Source organism: Rhamphochromis sp. 'chilingali' (assembly GCF_963969265.1).
Source record: "Rhamphochromis sp. 'chilingali' genome assembly, chromosome: 12".
Classification (NCBI taxonomy): domain Eukaryota; kingdom Metazoa; phylum Chordata; class Actinopteri; order Cichliformes; family Cichlidae; genus Rhamphochromis; species Rhamphochromis sp. 'chilingali'.
Window position 1 is genome coordinate 24,377,928 of NC_137939.1, and position 16,599 is coordinate 24,394,526.

Genomic DNA, 16,599 nt, shown 5'->3' on the forward strand with positions numbered 1-16,599 from the left:
CATAGATTGGGATACCATTTTTTTTTTTTTTTTTTTTTTTTAATGTAATATCTGACAGTTATGACACACACATACTGTCTCACTTTGCACCGTATTTTTACTCTGTGCAAAACTGAAAAATAAATCTAGCAAAGAAACAACAAATTATACTGCTGCTTGATTTTCTTTGTGGTACCTTCTATCATTTGATCATGTACCCAGTGATGGCATGCCCTTCACTGGGTACATGCCAGCGCATGCCCTGCAGAACCAGTTAGGCACTTTCTCAAAAGGTAACACTTGAAAACAACGGATAAAAATGCTGTGTAGATCCACATGAATAGGAATATTGCATTATCAGAGTGTAACTGACGGTTACTTTCTTTTTCTACTCATGTGTGCGTTTAACTTGGGGTTATTGTCATCAGAGTTAAATGAACTTGCGGTAAACTTCAAAGTTGCCTATTTCAGAGATAAACAACTCGGAGTTCATTTTTAAACTCAGTTTTCTAAACCTCCTGGAACAGGACCCAGCTCTATTCTACATACAAGCGTTTTGTGTTGCCTTTATTTTGAAGTTATATTTATGTTGTCATATTTTATTAATATTTCCTTTATACTTGTGTGTGTGTGCTATCAGCATATATTTTTAAGAGTTAAATTGTAGTTCTGGGAGATACATTAGAATCATGTTGGATTGCCACTCAATAGAGCGTCACTTTTTATCCGTCCAATTGTCTATTTATTTTTATTTTAAGTTATGCTTGATGATTTTCCGAGTGTGGAATGTTGTCCAGAGTCAAAATTCATTAGCGATGTTTGCATTACAATAAAAAGTCTGGCACTGTTTGTTGTTTTTGTTTATTTATTTATTTGATCTTTGTCAGAGTTCCATGTTTGCATCATATTATAAATGACAGGGAAATCGGGAGTAGTTCATCATTGAGATAAACTCTTGGCATTAGTTAATGTGTTTTTATTAGAAAGGTTCTCATTATTATTGTGTAGTGATGTTAAAAAGAAAGTACACGCTCTTTCAATTCTAAGGTTTTACTTACAGGATGTAATGATACAAAATAATCTGCTCCATAAATCATGTAACTACAACCTCAGACAAAAAACAAAGTAAAAATGCTGAAGTCTTTTTTTGATTGAATCCTTTGTAAAACCGTCTTCAGCAGCAATAACTTCAACTAACTGCTTTTCTGTGTGATTCTATCAGTCAGAAGAATTTTGTGCCACTCATTACGTCTTTGCTGCAGATTATTGAGGTTTGCAGGCATTTATTTATGCACAGCTCTCAATGTCTGGACTTTCTGTGGGCCACTGCAACACCTTAATTCTTCTCTTTTTCAGCCATTTGGTTTATTTGCTGCTGCGCTTGGGATCATTATCCTTTCACATGGCTCACCTTAACTTTAGCTGTCAAACAGGTGGCTTCACATTTGACTTTAGAGTACTTTGACATACAGAGGAGTTCACGCTTGATTCAATGACTGCAAATTGCCTGTGGCTGCACAACATGGTGCTTGACAGGTGGTATGAAGTGTTTGTACCAGTGATGTTTGGTTTTCATGTGGCCACCCTTCCAAACAAGTCATACCTGTTCAGTCTTTTTTTTTTTTTTTTTAATTATACTGTTGTGAACTTTAACATTTAACATGAGAACTGAGACAGGCAGAGCCTTTTTGTTTTTGACAGGTTCTCCTCAGTGTTATGCAGTTGGACCCTGGGGTGAATTTCTTGGAACATCCATTTCTGGAAAGCTTAGTGACGGTATTGAGTGTTTTAAACTTTTGAATACTCTTTATCACCATATACTGGTGGACTTCAAATTGTTTTTGATAAGCTTCCTGGTTATCAATAAAGTAAGAGGAAACTGATCAGCTCACCTAGTGTTGCTTACTTTCTGAATTCCTATAGAAGTAATAAGGGTGTACTAAGTTTTTAAAACACTGCTTCTGTATTTTGTCTGAATTTGTGTTTAAATAAATTATGACATTGTATGATATGTAGGTTGTATTGACCTAATTTTAAGATTTGCCAAGGACCAGATTTTGTTTTTTTAATGACCTGATACAAAAACTGTGAATTGAAAGACTGTGTACCCGTTTTTTCACACGACTGTATGTAATCCAAAATGTTTTAAAATTAGTTCCTTTAGTGATTCTGCACTGTACATTTGGGATCCCATTTTTCCACCTGACACACATGCTACAGTGAGGCCTAAGTCTGACGTTTTGACCTCCTGGGGAGGTTTGACCTATTTCAGTGTTCCACTCCAGTTGATGGGGTTGAGGCGCAGCAGCTCTCTTTCATTCAGGGCCTCCTGGGAACGTGTTAGTGCTCTGTCCCTCCAGCTCTGCTCCATTAGCTGTTCACGAGCAGAGAAAGAAACAAGAAGGAAAAAAAAAAACCCACCCACACTCAGACACTCGCTGTATTTTTGTAACCTGAGAGCATGATGAAACATTTCCAGGGCACTACCGGATGGGGCCATAACCACAAAAGCATTAATAGTGGATATATAATGTATGTGTGGGGCTGTACCCTCTTGTTCTCATCTCTGTACACCGCCATTGCTTTGCTGTGTTGGATCCTTTGCTCTCGTTCACTGGCCAGATCGAGGCGGTCTGCTTCTCGGAGAGTCTCCGCTTCCTTTATTTTATTGGCCAGCTGCAGCTTTATTGCTGCACATTTCTCCTCTATTTGTCTCTTCAGCTGTTCTCGCAACTCCTTCCTACGGAGATAAAAAAGAGCAGCTTTTCTTTGCCAGAAACAATTGTTGTTGTTTTTCAATATAAAAAGGTCAATGGTATCCTCCACTATTTTACCTGTACTCTTCTCTCTCACTGCTGGTTCCATAGAAGGGTTTTCGCCATACCTGATGATATCTGACACAGCAACTTTCAGTCATTGTCTTTGAAGTCAGCTCTTCAAAGGAAAGAGGGAAATGGCACAAGTGATTCAGTGATAGTGAAATGATTTAGTGCACCTACCTGTAATGCTCTTTTCTCTGCATGATCAGTGTCCTCTGGTGGTTGTGCTGGTGAACATCTGGTGTCTCCAGACTGACAGTCCGTTTATGAACAAATGGTGGGTGTAAAGGGTTCAATCTGGGAATACTCTAAGAAGCATATTTATGGATCGGTTTGGTTTTTCTTGTTGTTGTTTTAAACAATCTATTTCTATGATAAACCACACAATTAAGAAATCTCTGCTTACCTGATTGCTTTTCCAAAACTGTGCGGAGTCCGAAATTACGGGAAATTTTACGGTTGTATCCACCAGGCAGCGAGCTTGCCGGACAGGAGGTGCGCGAGGAATACAGACTGGCGTGGGAGCTATGGAGATGGCTGCTGTGAGGATAAAGAAGTGAACAGAATTAAAGAATTAAAAGATACTTTTAAATAAAACCAGTAATACTTAAAGGACAACAAATGGAAAACAAAATCTCTCCTTACGTAGTTTCATCTTATACTTCACACTTCTGTTGGCACACCAGAGGAGTCCAATGAAACTTTCAAAGCTCTACTTTTCTTCTTAAAGGCGTAGTTGCCTTAGCATTAAATCAACATGCAACAACACACAAAAAAAACAAATCCAAGTTTAAATATACCGGATTGCTATAGTGGTGCTAGTTAGAGATTATATTGACGTACCGATGTATGTGTTTAGTGTTTTGCGGTGGCAACAGTTGCCTTGGGAATCAAGTTACACCCTATCAAAAGAAAGCTGCTGCATTAAGTGGTACGCATCAATGCACTCATAAAGAAAGATTAGACTGTGCCAATAGCTATATTTAGGGGGTGTCCCTGGATCTCATCTATGTAGAAAGCCTGAGGCGAGAAGGCTGAATAAACCACTCATGAATCATTTCAACTTTTAACCAGCTTAAAACATTTTATTCAACACATAGTAAAAGTTCTTAAAGGCTAGCCAGCGTAATACTGCATAATATTGAAGAAATTCACGATTAAAATTTCAAGTCCTCCATAATGCTAATATTGTTATATTGTTGGGTAACTGCAGTTTGTGTGATAGAAGTGATTTTCTTGTTTCTGGTCCTTCAGATTCCCAGTTTCTCATGGTTCTCCCACAGCCAAGCATGGTACTTGTTTAGCATATGATCATCAGGTTTTACCTTTGACACAAGAATCGAAAAAACAACAAATTAAACTTGAATTTAGAGCAAATAAATGAGGGAGCAATGGAAGCAACTGAAGTAAAATAGTTGGGATTATACCCACCTGTCGCCACTCATTGATACAGAAGATCCTGTACGAATCGTTGCCGTACTTTCCAATACCGTGCAACTCAATAGGGTAACGCCACTGTTTAGTTAGATACTCATCTACACAAGAGAAAAGGTGTTGTGAGGGTTTTTTTCTGTTTCATATATTCTTACTAAAACCATGCAAAGACTACCAAAAATGGACAATAAAATTACATTAATATATATAAATAAATGGACATTGCTTCTGCACAAAGGTAGTTGCTGCTGTAATCCACTAGCAGTCAAGAATATCCACCTGAGAAGCGGATGAGTGTTTTGGCTCTAAGCTCATACAGGCCAAGTGGCTTCATAAGTTCAGACATGGGCTTCCAGTCGGCCTGCCGGGTCACCTCTGCAGATGGATAACGCTCAAAGAACTGCCACAGGACTGGAATGGCCATTTTACCTGTATTAAATAAATGCCAGGCTTCAGCAAAGTTTAATGCAACATCCTGAATAATTAAATGTGTGTGTTGAATCCTACCACTGGTTTTGTTCAGAAAAACTGTGGCTACCAGCAGCTTCCAGGGATCATGGAAAAGAGTTTCCTGTACGAGGTTGAAGGGAGACCGGGGAGGTGTCCACTTCTTGAAGGCCTTCCTCCTCGGTGGGCTAAGTCCTGAATGAGGACAGTGCACGTTTCTTTAAATTACACACTTTATTTATTTCGTGAATGTTGATCTACATGTCCGATGTAAAAGCATCCACAGTTTCCTGCATTAAACATTACCATCTCTGCTGGATTTCCCACTGAAATAAGGACTTGTTTTCCGCTTGCCTTCCAAGCTTTTGGACTCTAAGCAGACAGGAAACATTTATAGATATTAGAAGAGTGAAGCTGCTTTACATCTTTTGGTCGGGTCCAAAGTTAAGTACCTCATAAAATGACACAATAAAGAAAATCATACATTCGCTGAGCACAAAGTGGTGGAGTCCTATGATGGCTTCATTAATGCAGTAAGATTACTCAATCAATTCTGTCCTCCCTTAGACTAATGATGTGATGCACTCTCTAACAATGGACCATTATTCTTCGCCCCCTCTTTATCAGATCTAAATGTATGCATTTTTTTTTCTATTTGTAACGTTTTGTGTCAATTAAGGCATTTGGTTTCTTTGATTTTTATGAATTTCTAGCTGCAAATATAGAGGATAATGGGAGACATAAATAACCACTAATGCACTGGATAAGCTCAAAAAAACATGAAAAACTTTAACAAATTGTCAGTCAGTGTGGCTCATACTTACTATTCTGGGATTCTCGAACTGGTGTACAGCTCCCATCAGTGGTATCAGGTAACAACGCATGTTCTTCAGCATCTTGACGACTGTCACCACCAGCCTCCAGGTCAGAATTAGGAGTGTTGTCACCTTTGCTTTCATCACCTTTGTTCTCGCTCTCAGCGGCAGGTTCAACATTCAAAATCGGGGCCGAAGGCTGCAAATCTGCTTTCTTGTCCTCTTGAAGAATAAATTTGTTTAGTTGATTACTTAAAGGAGCCAGTCTGAGTAACTTCTCTCTCAGCTGGCCTCCTCTTTGGGGGCTCTTTTGCAGATGTACATTGTCCACTTTTTCTGAGGTCAAAGCTTGTAAGCAACCATTTAAACTTTCAGTAGTTTTGTCTCCATTCACATTCACTTCTAATACACATGCAGTCTTCTGTAGTTCAGTGTCAGCATCAATATGATTTGTGTCGTTTGCTGTCTTCACTTTTCCACTTTTAGTATCACTTCTGAGGGAGGAAGAGGCTTGTTTGGATTTATTTGGAGGTGCCTCTAGAATTGCTGTTCCATTTTCTGTTTCCTCCTGCTGTCCCTCTGAAGGCTTTTTCTTTCCTCTCCTCTGCTTTACTTTGGAAGGGGGTGCTTGTGATGTGGTGAAATCAAAGAGGCTTATGTCTAAGTTACCACTTCCACTTTCCAGGAGGAAAGTGCGTAGGGATGCTCTGGACCGGAACCTTTGCCCTTCGGGACTTAAACAACAGGAAAATCAATTAAATGGTGATCTAAGGGCTTCTGTGGTGAACTTACAGGTAACATCAACAGAGACAAGATTGTAAAAAACACAAAAACAAAACTGAGTCACCTTGTAAAGTAGACATCTAGTTTGCCTGCTGTTTTGCCTGCTTTCCGCTGCCTCACTTCTCTGATCCAGCCAGGGGGCAATGCGGAAGAAGTGCACAAAATATCCCCTTCTTTGAGACTTTGATGATTCATGTCCACACTGCTCTCCAGTTCAGTATCTCATCTAGTAGGATGCATTTTTAGTTTCTTTGGAGTCCTGTTGAAGTGAAGACAACGAATAAAAAAACGTTGGCTTTATTGTTAAACTATGAACCTGTAGTTCTTGTTTTGTTCGTGCATGTTTACTTGGACAATTACAAAAACAACACATACAAGGCGTTTGCTCATTCTACAGTTTGCTCACATAAAGCCACATTAAAAAAGGATTGCTGGACATTACTGGGCAGCAGATCAACAGCAAAGAGCTAAAACGTTAACAAAGGCGTGTGTAGCATACATGAATACTGATCAGGCTTTAGATGTGCATCTTCTTGTCTCGACGTTGCTTTCCCGAGTACTTTCTGATGTCAACACAGAAGCAGGAAGTAGCGAGCAAGTGCGAGTCTGCGCATTGCGAGCTACTCGCTACAAGAAACGGTACAGAGTGAAAAAATAACCAAGCGAACTGCAGCAACCTGTTGAAAAAAGAGCCTTTGGTGCTTTTTTCAGTTAAAGAGCGGAAATGAGAGCCGTCCTAGCATGGAAGGAAACGATCCGTGAGCAATGGTAGGAATCTGGGTGATTAGGTTTGCGCTGTCAGCCTCGTCCCGATGCTCAGATGTAACGCTAGGTGGTTAGCAACGGTGGTTGCTATGTAAACTAGTGTTAGCCTGCTAACTAGCTTTAGCATCGCGGCTATTCAATTATCACCATCTTTCAAATCGCTCTCATATTAGATGTCGTGCATTATGTATTTTCAATAAGTACAGTAGCTTATGATGGTTCTTTGGTAACCGATATAATCATAGACGTATGATTTCTAGTTCTCATTACGGGGTTTTTTGGGTGCTGTGCAGAATTGCGTGCTCCTAATAACATATTTTTATTAAACAATCTTTTTAAATAAGGTATTAACTTATTTTCTATTATTTCCCATTACATTCTTGTCAGGAATTAAGGTAGTTCTGTTTAGTCCAGCATTTAAAAGATCAGACTTCCCGAAAAAACAAATCCGAGTAGGTGTTTGGAGAGATGCTTTTGTGCTGTTTCAGAGGGAGAATGGAAATCACAGAGTAACTCACAATACTCTAATGCCCACTAAAAAGTTTATATTATGATCAAATCAAATTACAATACTTGATATGTTGCAGGAGTCATCTTGGATAGATGGTTGTATCTGGATAGGAAAAATATGACTCCCCAAAAAGGCAAAAGCAGGACTTTATATACTTAGTATGATAACTGTGTTTGAGTGAGACAGTGTGGGATATGTTAATGATGCTGAGAAGTCACTTGAAACATTTTAACAGCTTTATTTGTTTTCTAATAAAAACATGCTGTAGTTTTAAATGAGATATTTCCAACTTCTTATATGCATAAATGGGAGTTAAGTTTTTTTGGTGGTATGATTCAATTAATTTTGAGCCACAGATCAATCACATTTTTCACTTTGACATTAGACAAAGACGTAGTCCAGTCCATCTAAAGTTTGACATCTATTGGTGTCCCTACCCCCAGTGGACCCACTAGGGATTTTTATTCATTTTATTTATAAAGGTTTTAATTTCCTGGCTTAAAACTCTATGCACGTAAGTACAATTGATCTGGATATAGTCAAGTAAAAGAGTGAACGTTTTTATCAGATGGCTTAACACAGTCTTTGAGCGTAAGAAGATGCCTGAAGAATGGAGAAGTGGTACTGATTTTTAAGAACAAGTGTGCAGTAACTACAGAGGGATAAAACTCGTAAGCCATACCATAGCTATGGGGAAAAGTGTTGTTGAAGTTAGCTTAAAGAGTGAGGTAATGATCAGTGAGCAGCTTCATGCCACAAAAGAGCACTACAGATGGGAATTTTGCTTTGAAAGTGTTGATTGGAGAAGTATGGGAATGTCAGAAGGACTTGAGCTGTGTCTTTGTGGATCTGAAGGAAGCATGTGATAAGCTGTCAGGAAGGGAACTGTGGTATTGCATGAGGAAGCCAGGAGTTGCAGAGAAGTACGTGAGGGTGGTGCAGCACATGTAATAGGACAGTGCAACAGTGGGGAGTTGTGTGGTACAGATGGGTTCGAGGTGAGGGTGGGATTACATCAGGGATTGTCTTTGAGCCCCTTTGAGCTTTGAAAGGTGGAGGTACAGACTGGAAAGAAGAGGAATGAAAGTAGAAGCAAGACAGAATACGTGTGTGAATGAGAGGGAGACAGGTGACAAGTTTTCAAGTAGCAGAAGTAGTTAAGGTGGACCAATTTAAATATCTGGGGTGAACCATCCAAAACAACAGACAGTGCACAAAAGAGGTGGAGGAGAGAGCACACGCAGGGTGGAGTGGATGGAGACGCGTGATTTTCCTTGTTGTTAGGTGCAAACATTTTTTGTATGTTTTGTGTGTGCGTGTGTGATTTTGTTGTTTGCACTTGTTTGTCCTTGCTAAAGATGTCCTCGTTTTCCTCAAACTCTGAATTTTATGTTTTTTTTTGTTTATTCGGTCTATCCAAAATGAAAAAAAGAGAAAAAGTCAGTGTGCTATATTAAAGAAATTCCCTAATTCAATACTGAAAGAAGACACTGGAGGTCCCAAGCTAGTTCACTCCTAATTCCAGTCGCAAACCCCAGATCAGGGAGGGAAGGTTGCATCAAAAGGGCATCCAGCATAAAATCTGTGCCAAATCAAATATGCAGATCCATCCGCTGTGGTGACCACTTGGGAAATAAGGTTGCAGCTGAAAGAACCTATTAAAGAAACATTGGACACTTGCAAATTCTCACACTTATGAAACTGGAAGCCATTATTCTCCATGCTTCACAGTGAGTGTTTTCACACCGAAACAGATTGTGTGCATCCTTGCAATCTAGCAAAACTGCTGAATGTTTTCCCTCTTCATACAAACCAGATTTTTCAGTGCTTTTATTTATTTATCCTTTTTTTTTACACCAGAATTCTTAACATCTATATTTCTAATATTTCTTTCATATTTCTTAACAACATATCTACTAATTCACAGTGTTGCAGTGACATGTTTTGGCTTTATCTTCACTCATAAGTTTGTGAATTCCTCCAAAACCTTCAACAGAGTTGGAGGGTTGCAAAACCTTCCCTGTGTGCACTTTGGCAGACAGCAATAACGTCCTTGTAAAATCCACCTCCATGGCATTGCCAGAGTTCAAAAACTCCACAGGGAACCTCCATTATATGATTTCAGTGATGAATGGATCCTCATAGCTGTTGCTCGTGAACTAATCAATTTATTGAAAAACCATTTCAACACGGATCTGTTATTTTGTTTTTTTTTCTGCAGCGTTTATGACCTTGCCTTCAAACCAGATGGTAGCCAACTCATAATTGCTGCAGGGCTTCGTGTCCTGGTAAGGCTTTTCTGTTTTCTTTAGCCTAAAAATGCAAACATGTAGAGAATACTTTCATCGTTCAACTCAATTTCACCTTATTTTTTTTTTTGTTCCAGGTTTACGATGCAACAGATGGCAGTATTATTCAGCCTTTAAAAGGACACAAAGACATAGTGTACTGTGTGGCTTATGCCAAAGATGGTACTAAATTGATTTTCACTACATTTTTCTGTGTCGGTCATCTTATTTTTGTTCTTAATTCTTACTCAGTAGTGCATTCTTCTGCAGGTAAAAGATTTGCCTCAGGGTCAGCAGACAAAAGCATTATTATCTGGACTTCTAAACTGGAGGGTATTTTAAAATATACGTAAGCAGCGCTTTTACTTATTGCTTTAGTATTACAGAGTTGTAGTGTTACACCACGGTGCACAGTCTGTACTCCTCCATCATTTTTTCTTTTATTTGTTTATCTGTAGTCACAATGACTCTATCCAGTGTGTTGCCTACAACCCAGTCACTCACCAGCTTGCCTCCTGCTCATCTGGTGACTTTGGTGAGTGCACCTTAGTGGAGAACTTTGATAAATGTGACCTAATGTAAGTACATAGAGAAATTAAACATCTCAAACTTCTCATATTTTTAGGCCTGTGGTCTCCAGAGCAAAAATCTGTAAACAAACATAAAGTGAGCAGCAAAATAACATGTTGTGGGTAAGTGAAGTCTGGAGCAGCAACGTTTATGCAGCAGCAGTACATTTTCATTTGTGCATTTATGTTGCTGTGCATCATTTGCTTGCAGGTGGACAAACGACGGGCAATACCTTGCTCTGGGTATGATGAATGGAGTGGTGAGCATTCGGAACAAAAATGGGGAGGAGAAGGTCAAAATAGAGCGTCCAGGTGGCTCCTCTTCTCCTATCTGGTCCATTGCCTGGAATCCCTCCAAGTTAGTCCTAAGTTATTATAGAAATGGAAGGATGTCTCCACAGATTAACACATAGCCATGTATATTTTTGGTCTGTCCTTCCAAGATTTTGAGCCCAAATTGTGCAAAATTAGATTTCTTATTTAGGTGTAGTTTTTGTAGGGCCAGCAGGTGGCAGTGTTCAACCAGTGAGCGGTGGACCTTTCTCAATGATGGACTGAATTATGATGCCTGGGAACAGCTGTCTTTGCTCTATGATTCCCCCTACAGCCAAAGCAGAGAGTACAGCAATGAAAACTATGCAGGACCACAGAACAGGTCAATTAAGGGAAAAAGACGACACAAAGGTGAAAAGATGCGGGAAGTAGGATAAAGATAAAAGCCATAAAAGACAGTAGAGATTTTATTGCTGGGTTGCCTCATATGGGAAAGTTGGTAATCAAATTGTGGTCAAAACATGAGGTCAATCAGGGAACAGCGTTTGCTAGAGCCGCCAGAGATTCAGGGTTAATAGATGCAGAGGTACATGGGTTTATGCTGTATTCTGTCCTGAATTAAAACAGTTCTGGAAAATTAACATTAAAAGGCTTTGCATCCATTACTTTGCATCACTGAGAGAGTGACCGGCGTGTCCCCTAGCTGAAGGTTGGCTGCTCTGCTTTTCACTGTCATCATTACTTAAATGACAGAAGCCTCATCAGTGCTGAATCTTGTGATTAATGCTTATGTCTGTAGTCATTTTGTTGTGTTTTCACAGGGATGAGCACAATGACATTCTGGCTGTGGCAGACTGGGGTCAGAAGCTCTCCTTTTATCAGCTCAGTGGAAAACAGGTGAATGTCACAACCTACCATAAACTATCATATTGTATGGCATTGTATTTAATATGTATTTGGTAACTTACTAATCATCATGTCATGGCTGAATAGCTCAGACACAGAGATACACTCCACATAAAGATGAGGTTGTGCTTGATGAAGAATCAAACACAGAACATGAGTTTTTATGTACCATGTGAATCCAAAAGTAAATGTGAAATTATTAATTTAGACACTGTGGACTTATTATTTTCAGTTTTGAAATCAACTTTTCAGTTTTACTTTCTGTAGACATTCCCCTCTATCCCAACCTTTAGGCTTGGCCAGTGGTGTTACCATTAAGTGGCCAAGTGAGGGCATTTAGTCTTTATATATTGATATGTTCTATTATGGATTGGTCATTTGACTTGGAACAGGCCCATTGGTATGTTACGGGTAATGGATAGGGGGTCATTAATGAAACATATGTATATTTTTGTAATGATATAGGCTTTGAGTTTATTGTAATTTTCCACTTGTCATCAGTACATTGTATTGTTTTGCACTGACCGATTGCCGATGGCGCTAACTTGCAACAGTTTTGCATAAAAATGATTAAAAACCACAAACTTAGAAAATTTTTGATTAACTATTATAGATAAAAGAAACAGTGTGGGTATGATAAACACAAGAAGAACTATCCACTATCCATTTTCTTAACTGCTTAAACAGTTTAGGGTCATGGGAAGGAGCTGAATCTTATCCAAGCTATCAAGTGGCTGTCATGCAGTGAAAGCTGGGCGAGTCCTAAGACAAAAAGACCAATTAAAAAACAAAAAAAGTAGTCACGTATAAAATTAAGCATCTTTTGCTCATTTTAGTTGCTCGAATAGCTTGGTCACTTTGTCACAAAATCTCAAAAAATATTGATTCCACACGGTGACACCAGATCATGCCTGCGTGGGTGTACAGACACCATGGTGATTTGTAATATCTATACAGTGTATACAGTATCTTGTTATCGCAACATGTTTGTTTCTAATCTATCTTCTCTGTTACTTTTAACTGTTGAAAAGGCTAAACACATGCATGACTAACCACATTTTCATGGGAAAACACCAGAAGACTTAGAACATTTTGAAACACTGTCAGTAATATGTGCTCTAACGTGCTAAAGCACTACGACGGCAACATCACAAAATTAGTCTGTTTGTTCAAAATATAACGTATTTAAAACTCTTTATGGAGTTTTTCCTGTTTTAATCAGACTGTCAGGGTCTATTGAAACCATAACAGTACATTGGAAGTGGTCCTGCTATGCTTTAATGCCCCCTTCGCAATTCCTCCTTCCTCCTAAATTCCCAGTGGGCGATATCGTAATTATAGACAAATATGCAGTGTTCATTACTCTGCCGTTATGCCTTAGGCTCATATTTTGTCATTGGCCTATTTATCTATTGAACATGCTGTTTTGATTACAACACCAAGAATTGTTCGCAATGAGAGAAAATAACTATGGATCGTCAGGGAAGCTTTATCCCAGAGTGAGGAAAACCAGATGTACCAAATGGGGCGACCTGATATGATGTTGTGCAAATGGACTTTGAAGACTGATACAAAGGAGGCTATTTAAACCAGAGAAACACTTTCTTTTTTGTCTGGCTTTTCATCGAACACTCAAAGGAATTGGTTGAATACTGAGGACTTTGAAGTGTGCAAGCCCAGACGGTGGGGAGTGCCGGCCTGGGCCCTTGGGCAATAACTGCAAGAAATGCTAGTTTTATTTTTAATGTCCTTTTCTCTCTTTGTCTCTCTCAGATTGGAAAAGACAGGACTCTCACCTACGACCCGTGCTGCGTCGGCTACTTCTCTAAGGGCGAGTATATAGTGATGGGTGGCTCTGATAAACAGGCGTCCCTCTACACAAAAGATGGTGTGCGGCTAGGAACTGTCGGAGAGCAGAACTCCTGGGTGTGGACTTGCCGGGTTAAGCCTGACTCCAACTTTGTGGTGGGTCCACAGCTTGTGAAGCCATATATCTAGAGAAATTGCTCTCACTGTGACATACGCCATTATTTAAGTGTTGTGATAGAAGAACAAGAATAAAATGCAACACGCTCAGAGCTCTGACGTTACATTTAGGGTGACATTTGATCCTCTAACAGAGTGCCTCCTTAACTGCACAGATGCACAAGCCGTTTCATTTTAAAGTAACACTTTCCCCGCTTTTCTTTTCACTGTGTTTAACTAAAAGTGACAGGAGAGATTTGGTTGCTAGCAGATTCTCTCAGTTCTGCCGTGTAGAGGCTTTAACAACAGGAACATTTTCCCACTCTCGCAGTCTGTTTTTAGAAGTGTTAATGGGATGTACTGCTACATTGTTGTCTCTTACCTAGGTTTTGGGCTGCCAGGATGGGACCATCGCCTGCTACCAACTTATCTTCAGTACAGTTCATGGCCTCTACAAGGATCGTTATGCTTACAGAGATAGCATGACTGATGTCATTGTCCAGCACCTCATCACTGAGCAAAAAGGTGCGCTTTTGCTCTGGTGTACAGGCTTCTGAGTTTAAGATAGGCTAGCTATTGTGATGCCTCGTCAAAATAATTGTTTGCACATCTTGCAGCTTCACAGTGAGATGATCAAACAAAGCAATGCAGACAGCATTTGGGGAGATAAACTTCACTGTCATTTTCCTCTTGTCATATTATTCAAATTAATCTAATGTAAGGGCAGATGGCCTGCCTTTTTTAATGAGTAGATATCGAATGTTTTGGTGAACATCTTGCTATAATAGGATTTTCTATTTAAATGAGAGGTGACAGTCTTTAATTTCCTCGCACCAACGAGGGAGGAAGATTTGAAGGAAAAAAACCAAGGGCAAACTTATTCAACAGGATGCATCGGCTAAGATAATTAAACCTTCCTCACCCTCCTTTCATGACTACTCTCTCCCATTTATCTCAATTTTTTTCTTCCCCTCAGTGAGGATCAAGTGTCGTGAGCTCGTGAAGAAGATCGCCATCTATAGAAACCGCCTTGCCATCCAGCTGCCCGAGAAGATCCTCATCTACGAGCTCTATTCAGACGACTCCTCAGACATGCACTACCGCGTCAAGGAGAAAATATGCAGGAAGTTTGAATGCAACTTGCTGGTCGTCTGCTCCCAACATATCATTCTGTGTCAGGTCAGAAGAGATAGAGGTCCGCAGTTTTTTTTGTAGTGGCAAAATATACAAAAACATTCATTTAAAGTTGCTTGCGTCTGCCAGAGCCTGTGTGTATTTGTATTTTCTTTCAGTTATACTTCCTCTGGTCTCCAGTGGGGCTGCTGTTCTTTGTGAATTACACTAATGCACACTTGATTGTGCAAGAGGCTGCAGTGACATTTGAGCGCTATTAATACGATGAAAGCACAGTAAATCAATGTTTAGACATTTACTTCAAGCCCAAACAGTCCAGAAATGGAATGGCTGTTCCCCCAGATGTTTCTGCCTAGTTTGCAAAAGACTCCAGCTGTGCATGTGCTCTGTCTCTCTCCCTTTCTCAACCATCTTCAAACTGGATAAATTAAGCCAGTTGAATCAGGGGGAAGGCACCATAGTCTGTTGAACCAGTGGATGTCTCTTGGGTTTGCTCTCTGCTTCTTGTCTCTGTGTGTCTGACAGTCTGGTAGGGAGGAGGAGCGGCCGTAATGCGGCGGTTATTTCCTTTTAAATATGTCTATGTGTGACAGAGGTGCTTCAGATCTCTCTATCAGGCGTACTCATGTTTCATGCCTAAAAGAACTTTTAGACCATATAAACGGGCTGTGTTCATGTGGTCTGTGCTGTATATGTCACTGTCAAATCAAATCACTGTTAATCTTTATGGCATTGCTTTCTTTAAACACCTTTTGATGCTTAAAAGAGCACTGTGTTTAGGATTTGCGAGACATTTACGAGTATGTTTGAATTGCTTAAAGGATGAGATTAACACACTGTGAAATGATGAAAACAGAAACGTTTGACAATGCTGCACCAGTCAGCGCTCCATTTGTCAAATATAATTGAAGCCTCAGCCTTCTTACTCTGCTCTTCTGCAGGAGAAGAGACTCCAGTGTCTGTCCTTCAACAGTGTGAGGGAAAAGGAATGGGTGATGGAATCTCTAATTCGATACATCAAAGTGATTGGTGGTCCACCAGGCAGAGAGGGTTTACTCGTAGGGTTAAAGAATGGCGCTGTGAGTACTCCAAGAAGATCCATTCTCACACAAAGTAACCACAGAAGTGGGAGTCATGCTCACATGCCAGTGCTCCTGGAATTTGAACATAAAGGAAACTGCTGTCCTAATGAAGAAAGCATTTTTTTTTTGGATATATCTGTTACTGGAGCCAGTTACAACACAACTGATTCTCTATTCTCTGTTTGCAGATACTAAAGATATTTGTTGACAACCCGTTTCCCATCACGCTGCTGAAGCTAACAACGTCAGTGCGCTGCCTGGACATGAGCGCCTCCCGCAATAAACTGGCTGTGGTGGATGAGCATAACACTCTCCTTGTCTATGACATCAAGAGTAAAGAGCTACTTTTTCAGGTCAGCAGGCAGTGGAAAGGGCGTGACGAAGGAACCTAGCTTCGCGGGCTTTGAATTGCATTTCAGAGATGCAGTGGAGTGAAATAAAATGGAAACAAGCATGTGTGCTCAATTAGTTGCATTAAATACAGGAACAGGTTTACAATAGCCCAGACTTGTATGTGTTTCACAGTCACCTCTGACCTCATTATTCCTGTGTACTTGCATTTGCTTTCCTTACAGGAGCCTAATGCCAATAGTGTAGCCTGGAACACCCAGTGTGAGGACATGCTGTGCTTCTCTGGGAATGGCTACCTTAATATCAAGGCTTGCAACTTCCCTGTACACCAGCAGAAGATGCAAGGCTTTATGGTCGGCTACAATGGCTCCAAGATATTCTGCCTCCATGTGTATTCCATGTCTGCAGTGGAGGTGCCGCAGGTGGGTATTATCTTGTCAGGCTGCTCATGTCTAGAAGCAGTGATGGCGCTCCGTGT

The 16,599-nt window shown here is 40.0% G+C and overlaps 2 protein-coding genes across 4 annotated transcripts in view; one reads left to right on the top strand and one right to left on the bottom strand.

Annotated features, from left to right (window-relative positions):
- Positions 1–17: 17 nt before the first annotated feature.
- mbd4 (methyl-CpG binding domain protein 4) lies at positions 18–6,924 on the bottom strand. Of its 3 annotated transcripts, XM_080897713.1 has the most exons (11): positions 6,777–6,924; positions 6,342–6,536; positions 5,504–6,228; positions 4,986–5,051; positions 4,740–4,874; positions 4,512–4,661; positions 4,230–4,333; positions 3,642–4,123; positions 3,444–3,538; positions 2,814–3,338; positions 18–2,719 (listed from the first exon to the last, which is right to left on the bottom strand). In XM_080897713.1, the coding sequence occupies exons 2-8, from the start codon at positions 6,470–6,472 to the stop codon at positions 4,049–4,051; spliced, it is 1,386 nt and encodes a 461-aa protein (XP_080753839.1). In that variant the 5' UTR covers positions 6,473–6,536; positions 6,777–6,924; the 3' UTR covers positions 18–2,719; positions 2,814–3,338; positions 3,444–3,538; positions 3,642–4,048. The 3 variants fall into 3 exon arrangements, with proteins under 3 accessions (XP_080753839.1, XP_080753838.1, XP_080753837.1); XM_080897712.1 differs by having other exon boundaries at positions 2,814–3,538; XM_080897711.1 differs by having other exon boundaries at positions 2,814–4,123.
- Positions 6,869–16,599, top strand: part of ift122 (intraflagellar transport 122 homolog (Chlamydomonas)) — a 31,510-nt gene continuing 21,779 nt past the window's right edge. Inside the window, exons 1-14 of the mRNA XM_080897710.1 lie at positions 6,869–7,045; positions 9,775–9,841; positions 9,940–10,024; positions 10,112–10,190; positions 10,300–10,376; positions 10,467–10,533; positions 10,622–10,768; positions 11,505–11,580; positions 13,363–13,554; positions 13,941–14,079; positions 14,531–14,733; positions 15,630–15,767; positions 15,959–16,123; positions 16,346–16,543. Coding sequence (XP_080753836.1) covers positions 7,002–7,045; positions 9,775–9,841; positions 9,940–10,024; positions 10,112–10,190; positions 10,300–10,376; positions 10,467–10,533; positions 10,622–10,768; positions 11,505–11,580; positions 13,363–13,554; positions 13,941–14,079; positions 14,531–14,733; positions 15,630–15,767; positions 15,959–16,123; positions 16,346–16,543 — 1,677 coding nt within the window. The 5' untranslated portion in view covers positions 6,869–7,001. The remainder of the gene's footprint in view (positions 7,046–9,774; positions 9,842–9,939; positions 10,025–10,111; positions 10,191–10,299; positions 10,377–10,466; positions 10,534–10,621; positions 10,769–11,504; positions 11,581–13,362; positions 13,555–13,940; positions 14,080–14,530; positions 14,734–15,629; positions 15,768–15,958; positions 16,124–16,345; positions 16,544–16,599) is intronic.

Excerpts from the sequence above, each read along its gene's own strand:
- mbd4 (XM_080897713.1), bottom strand. The coding sequence starts at position 6,472 with ATGAATCATCAAAGTCTCAAAGAAGGGGATATTTTGTGCACTTCTTCC. Across the intron at positions 4,875-4,985 it reads TGGGAAATCCAGCAGAGATG|GACTTAGCCCACCGAGGAGG; the intron begins GTAATGTTTAAT and ends GTCCTCATTCAG. Across the intron at positions 4,124-4,229 it reads GTATCAATGAGTGGCGACAG|GTAAAACCTGATGATCATAT; the intron begins GTGGGTATAATC and ends CTTGTGTCAAAG.